This window comes from Mus pahari, chromosome 5, assembly GCF_900095145.1.
Source record: "Mus pahari chromosome 5, PAHARI_EIJ_v1.1, whole genome shotgun sequence".
In the NCBI taxonomy this organism is placed as follows: domain Eukaryota; kingdom Metazoa; phylum Chordata; class Mammalia; order Rodentia; family Muridae; genus Mus; species Mus pahari.
The window spans coordinates 70,545,733-70,554,662 of record NC_034594.1 but is presented as its reverse complement, the minus strand read 5'-3'; the positions used below and the strand labels follow the sequence as shown (position 1 = coordinate 70,554,662).

Sequence of the window (8,930 nt, the reverse complement as noted above, 5' to 3'; positions counted from 1 at the left end):
AGAGAGAGAGAGAGAGAGAGAGAGAGAGAGAGAGATGCATGATCACTCACACATGTGAGTATGTACACACAAATGAGTAAAAAATGCTAAAATAAAAATACATTTAGTCAGGCATGCTGGCATATGTCTGTAATGTTAGCACTGGTGCAGCTGAGGCAGGAGGATTACAAGTTCAAAGCTAGACTAAGATATATAGTGAGACCCTGTCTTGAAAAACCAAGGGCTAAGGATATACCTAAGTGACCGAACACTTACCTAGCATGCTCAAATCCTGTGCTTAAATCCTCAGAATTGAAAACAAAGGCAAAATCAAAGCAAAGACCACACTTAATGGTACTGCAGAAGGCTGGACCACTGCAGATCTGACTACCAGTGAATCTGAAAATACCCCCAATCTACCTCAGAACTTGCTATACCACTCTTGGGCATATACCCAAAGACACTTCATCCTACCACAAAGACACTTGCTCAAACATATTCATTGCTGCTATAATCATAAGAGCCAGAAACTGGAAACAACCTAAATGTTCCTCAATAGATGAATAAATGAAGACATTGTGGTGTATTTACACAATGTAGTATTACATAGATGTTTTAGAAAAATGACATCATGAAATTTGTAGGCAAATGGATGAAACCAGAAAAAAAAAAAAAGTCATCCTGAGCGAGGTATCCCACATCCTCATAACAGGATAGGTCTCCTTAGCAAATGGAGATAGGGTAGATAATTATGGATGGATATGGGTGGAGGGCTGAGGCAGGATGATGGGGGGGAGGAGAAGAGAGGAAATTGAGGAAGGGAATATGGGGGAGAGACAGCTAGAAGTAAAGAACATTTGAAGGGTTGTACAGACACCTAATATAGTAGAAGCATCTCAAAACATACACATATATTGTAGTGGCTATTCCTGGTTGTCAGCTTGACTATATCTGGAATGAACTACAATCCAGAATTGGAAGGCACACCTGTGATCCTAATCTGGAGGCTGGGAGATAGAAGTTTCTGACCTGGATCTTGGTATGGAGATCTTGAGACACAGTGGCTATGGATTCCAGAAGATTAAGACAGGGAGATCTCTGAGTTCTAGGACATCTGGGATTAAAGGTGTGGTGGCAGACACCTTTAATCTGGGCTACACCTTCTGCTGGAGACCATATAAGGACATTGGAAGAAGGAAGGCTCTCTCTCTCCTTCACCTGCTTGCTGTGTGGGACTGAGCAACTGCTAGATCCTTGGACTTCCATTCACAGCTGCTACTGACCATTGTTGGGAGTTGAACTGCAGACTGTAAGTCATCAACAAATTCCTTTACTATATAGAGACTACCCATAAGTTCTCTGACTCTGGAGAACCCTGACTAATACATATATGAAGGTGATCTAAATGAAATTGCCAAATAACAGGAGACCCAGAGTCCCAACAGGCCTCCAAATACTGGGATTGAGTTACATCTAATTGAGTTGTTGGCCAAAGGGGTCCTATGGGAATCCCCAAACAACCCAGGCTGTTGCCAAGACAATAGGTAGCTTTTCACAAACCGACAGCAGGGTCCCATTGCGGAAGACAATGCACAACTCATTGAACATGGAGACGTCATGATGGTGCCTACATAGAGCCCTCACTCCTACATCCCAGTGTCTTTGGTACAGGAAGATATTCTGCACCAAGCTACCCACAAACCTTTTGATATGCAGGGAGTACACCATGGCAAAAAAAAAAAAAAATCTGTGGGTGTGACCAACTAGTATCTGACCTGACTTAAGGCCCACTCCTCAAGATGGAGCCCAAACCTGACACTGCTGGGGCGGCCAAGAGCCACAGATGAGGTGGCCCAGGCACAGCCCCATGTGTTATAAAGTGACCCCTAACGATGCTCTGCTATGCTTCTGGGTATAGCAGGACTTGGAGACCAAGGCAACATGCACAGGGCCTGCACAGGTCTGCGCCTGTTCTCTGTGTATGTGTCTTCCAGTTCAGTGTTTTCATGGGACTCATGAGTGTGTGAGTGGGTCTCTGATTCTTGTGTCTTCCCCTGGGCTCCCTTCCTTCTGTTTGTCTTGTCCAACTTCAGTGCAGTGGCTTTTTAAATTTATCTTATTATATTTTATTTTGTTATATTTTATTATTCTCTCTTAGAAGCCTGTTTTCTAGTGAGAGACAGAAAGGCAGTGGATATGGATGGGAGGGGAGGTGGGAAGGAGTGGAGAGAGGAGAATCTATCATCAGGATATAATATCTTACTATGTGAGAAAAGACTCTGTCTTCAATAAAAGTAAGAAAAAAAATAAAACAGAAAAGTGAAAACAAAAAAGAGAAACTTTGCAAATCAGGCCAATGAGCTGGCTCAGCAGGTAAGATTGCTTCCCCCCAAACCTGATAACTTGAATTCTATCCCTGGACTATACAGTGGAAGGAGAGAACCAACTCCTTAAAAATCATCCTTTGGCCTTCATATCTGTGCTATGGAATGTACCCTTCTCCTCAAGACAATAAAATGTAATAAAAAAAAAATACTGAAAATAAAGGTCCCAACAGCAGCCGCAGCAGAACATTTCAGCGAGCGCTGGGACAGCTGCACACAGTATGGCGTGCACACTGCACACAGTATTACATGCACACAATGAGTCTTCAAATGAGGACAGCAAGGAACAGAAGGATTACTTGAGGATAGTTAAGAAGTTTCTCAAATTTCATGAAAATTATCTAACTACAGGCTGTCAGTCTTTATGAACCTTGGGCAGAAGAAATACTTTAAAAATGCCACAACAGCCCACCTGAGAATCGAACCACTGGAAAAATGGGGGCAAAAGGGAAGTCTTGGAAGCAGCCAGAGGGACAGAGGGAAGAAGATATGTCAGACCCAGTGGCACCATGAGACTGGCAGGAGTGTCCCTGCGAGGAACTGTGCACATGCAGAGTCAGTGGGAAACCTTCTTGAAGAATGGAATGTCCAACCCAGAATTCCACCTGCACACTGCAGACACAGCTTTTGAAAGGAAGTGAAATCAATACAGTTCTCAGACTAGAGTACGGGTGCTCAACAAGTGAGGCCTACAAGGACTGTCCCAATGTTGCAATAGTGTGAGACAGGGAGCCACTGCTGCCACGGAATGAGGTCTGGAAATGGCAGACCTGGGTAAACAGAAAAGATCATCTAATCTAAAAACCTCTCTAAATGACAATCAGCTGTTTACAGCAAAATATTAACAGCGTATTATTTGGGCTTATGACATACGTGAAACTATGGCAACAGCAAGAAGTGGCATGGGGAAATAGCTGGATGCCACTGTGAGGGCCTGGCACTGTATTTGAAGGAATAAAGTTCTATTTGAAGACAGAATGTTGGCCAAAGCGGTTCCATATGCTTCCCCTAACATTATAGGCTAAAGCGGAGGCTATTGGTTACTCTCCATAACCTGGTGGTAAAGCCCTATTGCTGAACACAAAACTTACATGGTTGAACATGGAGAAATTGAGCTGGTGGCTAACTAGAAGCTTCACCCCTGCTGACTAGTACTGGAAGGTACTTTAAATGCTACTGGAGGAGGAAAGAAAACAATTTCACATGTACATAGGAAATCAGGAGGCTAGACCCGCCATACAGGTAACCATATTAAATGTAAATAAGTATAAAAGCTTCCATCAAAAAGAAGAGATTGTCAGGCCAGAGAGAAAATGTTCAGCCTCACATCCTTTTGCTCTTACCAGAGAGGAAATAAAGGCCACAGTCATTATGATGCTGTGACAGTTTCAGAAGTCAGAACAAGAAGTCGTGAGGGTCCTAGCCGGGCTGCTTGTCTGTGCTGTCCCTCTCTACATAACCCCCTTCTCCTGTGGTCCTGGGCCTTTAGGGGGTTCACATCTTAGTCTTAGGACAAGTGTCAGAGCCAAATTCAGAGATGTGGGGTCTTTTAGAGCCAGGCAAGTGTGGGAAGGGGAGGAGACACAGAATCCCATTGATGTTCTCCACTCCAGAGATTATGTCTGCAAGTAGAGAGGGCAGATGGCAAGGAAGGCCAGAAGCCAGGCATTCAGTGAAGATCCAGAAGCCTGGACCATGTTTCAGAGAAACAGGACTGCAGTTTGGGTCCCACTATGAGGGCTCTACTGGCTGGTTTTGTGTGTCAACCTGACACAGGCTGGAGTTATCACAGAGGAAGGAGCCTTCCTTGAGGAAATGCCTCCACGAGATCCAGCTGTAAGGCATTTTCTCAATTCGTGATGAAGGGTGGAAGGGCCCATTGTGGGTGGTACCATCCCTGGGCTGGTAGTCCTGGGTTCTCTAAGAAGGCAAGCTGAGCAAGCCAAGGGAAGCAAGCCAGTAAGTAACATCCCGCCATGGCCTCTGCATCAGCTCCTGCTTCCTGACCTGCTTGAATTCCAGTTCTGACTTCCTTTGGTGATGAACAGCAATGTGGGAAGTGTAAGCTGAATAAACCCTTTCCTCCCCAACTTGCTTCTTGGTCATGATGTTTGTGCAGGAATAGAAACCCTGACTAAGACAGGGCAAAGTAAGGTGGTGTCTGGACACTCACTCAAACCTGTAGGTTATTCGTCTGAATCCTCAGACTAAGTTCTCACCTGCACTTCTCACTGCGGCCTGGTTCTACTTCCCCAAGTCTAACTGTCACTATACAGGATGTCTGGCTGCCAGCTCTAGAAAATCCCCACTGATACACAGTGACCTGCTGAGAGTCCCAGGACCACGTACAAGCAGAACCTGGCATCAGACAGAGGGAGAAACCAGTCTGCTCTGCCAGAGCTAAACTGAGGAATGGCAAGGAATACCAAGGCAGGATGCTGACGGAAACACAAGAAGCTGCTCTGGGCCCAGTGTCGGAAGGGAAGGGCAGAGCCAGGGCTGTTCTCTATGGGCAAGGAGGCCAGCACAGGCTCATTGGATAGTGTGGACTCAAGCCTTGCCTCCAGGATATGAGAACTGACGTTCTGGTCAGCAAGAGTTCAAGCCAGTCTATCAACAGTCTCTTCATTCTGGCCCAGAGTTTTCTGAAAGACCATTATAGTCGGTATGGTCAGGGGAGGTCAGAGGGCATGAGGCTCAGCAGGGCTGGATGGGTCACTTGGAGAATGGCTCGAGATGACCTTCCAGAGGGCCACCACCCTGTTCACCCCTTCATCTACTTCAGGTTGGATAGACAACTAGAAGACCCATGCTTCCAGCCTCTGTACCACCTTAGCAGACTCCTGGCCCTTATAGGAGCCCAGCATCCTGAAGGATATGGCACTCACAGAGCTCTGACAACTAAGGAACAGGAGCTGACAGGTAATATGCCGGCCAAAGCCACAGTGGGGGCTCCCAGTGCCAACTAAGACAAGACTCGGACCCAGCCGGCTGTCTTTCCTAGGAATCTGGCAGTAGTAACATTTCCAGCCAGCAGGTGGTGGGCGGTACCCCACACCCGCCAGGAGCTTCTCCTTACCTGTGCTCAAAGCAACACCACATGCCCTCAACAATTCCAGGCCAGTTACTAGGACACAAGGCAGCGGCGAAATGCAAGGTCCCTTCTAGATAGGAGCCACCCTCAAGATGGAGCTGTCACTCTGGGAACATGTCTGAGTGTCCCTAAGGGACGCAGGGCACTTCCAACTCTCCCTGGAATGTGGAGTGACACAGAAAGATGGAGCATTCACTCTTTCACTCATTATTTCAACAAGCCTACTCTTAGGCAAGCTGTCAGGGCCAGGAGAACTACTGAAGCCCTACCTCACTATGTGAAGCAGGATGAAGGCCAGAGCAGAGGCATCCGGGGTCCTCTCAGCCTGGGTGGGGCTGGAGACACTCAGCAGATACCCTGCTCCAGACTCATCGCCTCCTCTTCTCCACATAGCCTTGATGTGACCTTGTCACCTATACACGTGCCCCAACTGCTGTTTCAGGCCAGATGTATGGGCGCGGCTTCTCAAAGAATTCCATTTCCTTTCCCACTGAGCAACGGGAAAGGTGAGGCTCGCTGTGCACACCATGACCACACCAGCGAGTATTTTCTAACGAGTATCTACGTTTCAGGGAGAGGCTCTGGTAGGGTGTGTGTTTCCCTAAGAGTCAGAGGTTGGTTTCTCATGTTAAAAAGGTCAACTAAACATTTTAATAATATTTTCACCTGTGACTTGGAGTGGAAAATCCAAGGCTAGCCAGGATGCTTAAAGAACATTTAGACAGCTCTGTTAGGGTGAGTCTCCTCATTCCTAGGGTGCACAGGCCTCTTCCTGCTGGGCAGACCCAGAACACAGCTCTTCTTGTCTACTGCCTACTATCCGAAATCTTCGCTCTGCCAAGTCCCAGGGCAGAAGGGTTTTCAGGGATGTTTGCCCTTTCTTCTCCCTCTGTGCCCCTCCATGGTTATAGCACCAGACACTGCCACCAAGGTGAGGAGGCCATTCTGGGTTGGCACAGGAAAGTCAGCCACCAGATTGTGACACAGTGGTGAACTGTGTGGATGATGCTGGTCACTGTGGGGTACAGGGTCCTGGAGATGGTGGTGGCAGTGGATAGGCCCCATGGACAGTGGTGGCCAGGAGGATGGCAATGCAGACCATGTAGCTGGTGATGGAGGCAGGGTTCAAGATGATAGGGATGACAATATGGCGGCTGAAGGCAGCAATGCTTATGGCGAAGGTGAGTGTGCCAGTGGAGGCAATGATAGTGGTCGTGGTGGGGCTAATGGCAAAATCATTGGTAGAGCTAATGGTGATTGGCGCTGGATGTGGCAGAGGGTAAGAAGATGGTGTTTTAACTATAGACTACGTTGGCTCAGGTGTTTCTAAGTGGATTTGAGTAATTCAGGAGATGGCTAGGCTGGTGTCAAGTGGTTACTTCACTACAGATCATCCCTTTGTGCACAGGTGACTGGCTCAGGGTCAGACCCTGAGAACATGGAGGCTGGCACTCAGGCTCTGCAATCCACTGAGACCTCTCTAGCACTCCTGTTTGGGGCTGGGGAGAGGAATTACCCTTGGGAGCCCTGTTTAGAGGGTCTGATCCTGGTGGCCAACCTCCCGGGGACTAAGATGGGGAGGGGGAGGGGTAAACCCCTCTACACTGCCCCTAGCTGCCAGCCCTGCCCAGCGCAGGTCTCCTGCAACGAAGCAAATCATGCCCGAATTCCTTCTGGCCATGAGCCTTGGGTGTTAACTGTGGGTGAGGCTGAAATAGCTTAGAGAGGGCTGAGACCATCACAAGCCAGATGCCCCACTGGGGTAACTGTGGCCGGAGGTCATGTGCCTACTACCACATAGCTCTCTATGAAGGTACAGGATCGAGACTCCCGACTAGGCACTGGGGGACCCGCAGCTCTGCGGAAGCCTGTCGAACTCTGCCAACGTCCCAAACAGGTCGGGCCTTGAGCAGCAGGGGCGCGCCGCGTTCCGCTGGCCGGGCTGTCGCCTAGGTGCCCTGGCGGCTGCGTGCCCCGCCCTGCCCACGCCTCTCCCGCCAGTCGTTGTCCGGCCTTGGCCGCGGGAGAGAGGAAGCGCTGTCCTCATTCCACCTCTGGCTGCCGCTGTGCCAAGTTGCTGGCGGCGGCGTCAAGAGTTGGGGTGGAGGGCAGCGGCGCCCTCCCCGGAGCCCCCTCGAGCTCGGGGTTACTCACGTAGAGTCCGGAGTGCTCGGCGCCGAAGAACGGAAAGGGCACCGAGAGAGGCTGCAGCCCTGAGCCGCCGTCGTCCTGCTTCGGGGTGACGGCGTCGCCGCGCTTCGTGCCGAACGGGTAGAAGTCGGCGAGGGCCACCGCAGCGCGCACCCCGCGTGTCCCGAGCCCCAGGGCTGCGGCCAGCAGCAGCGCCCAGGCGGCGCCGCGGCGCATCGCCAGAATCTGAGGGCAGGCCACGGGGCTCGGGCAGGTGGCTGCAGTCACCGCACGACCGACTGGCCGCACCGTTCCCTTCCGCTAGCTCGCGTCGCACTCCGGAGACCCGCGCAGTTTAGGAAGGCGCGAGGCAGGACCGCGGACCGCCTGCCTAACGCGGGGACCCGGGTTTAAATAGCCTGCCCAGGCGGCCACCCGGGAGGGGCGGGGAGAGGCGGGGTCATGCAAATAGTGGCATTTTTAACTTGCTGGACCGCGGAGTGGGAGGGGGCCAGAGCGCAGCTCCCAGGCTCTTCTGTGTCGTGGCTCATTAAAGCCGAACTAGTACTGGTTTGGCTCCACCTCCAAACCCGAGGCCCTTTTGCTCTCTTGCATTTGAGCTGTGTTGAGGTGAGGACTTACAGTCTCCTGTCACCAGCTTAGGGCCTGCCCACAGGAGGAGCGTGGGCTAACCCAGCAGTTCCGAAGCTGACTTGTTGCCCTAAGGCCTGATTTTGAACAGGCTTCCTGTGTGTCCTCTGGGGTCCCTGTCAGGCCAGAGCATCTGGCTTTTCCTGATAGAATGTCAATCTGGGCCACTTCTCCCTACAGCACTTACACGAACCTTATGTGGCCACACCCCAGCCCTAACCTAGGACATTAACTTTCAGAACCAGCTGAAACCTGTCCCAGGGACTATTCCTTATCTGGTACACTGAGGATGAACCTTGGGTCTGGGAGACTTGAAGACTTGCACAGCTTTCTCTCACGTAAGGACTTTTCCCTATGGGATCAGTCATGCAGCACAGCTGGACAATGTTAGGGAAACCTGAGGGGTAGGCTGGTCACTCAGGCCCTGGGGGCAAGTCAGTTGCTGTGGCACCCTAACCTTTCTTGCTCTTCTTAAGAACTGCTTTGTGAACTCAAGAAGATAGACTCCAGAAAACCAAATAACCCCATTAAAAAATGGGGCACAGAACTAAACAAAGAATTCTCAACAGAGGAATATTGAATGGCTGAGAAACACCTCAAAAAATGTTCAACATCCTTAATCATCAGGGAAATGCAAATCAAAACAACCTTGAGATTCCACCTCACACCAGTCAGAATGGCTAAGATAAAAA

The 8,930-nt window shown here is 50.0% G+C and overlaps 1 protein-coding gene across 2 annotated transcripts in view; it reads right to left on the bottom strand.

Annotated features, from left to right (window-relative positions):
• The window catches only part of Sned1 (sushi, nidogen and EGF like domains 1), a 61,920-nt gene extending 53,948 nt beyond the window's left edge, over positions 1 to 7,972 (bottom strand). Inside the window, exon 1 of one of the 2 annotated variants that reach the window (XM_021197739.1) lies at positions 7,612 to 7,972. In XM_021197739.1, the coding sequence (XP_021053398.1) occupies positions 7,612 to 7,824 (213 nt within the window). In that variant the 5' untranslated portion in view covers positions 7,825 to 7,972. The remainder of the gene's footprint in view (positions 1 to 7,611) is intronic. The other variant, XM_029538403.1, reaches the window with a different exon arrangement.
• Positions 7,973 to 8,930: the final 958 nt, after the last annotated feature.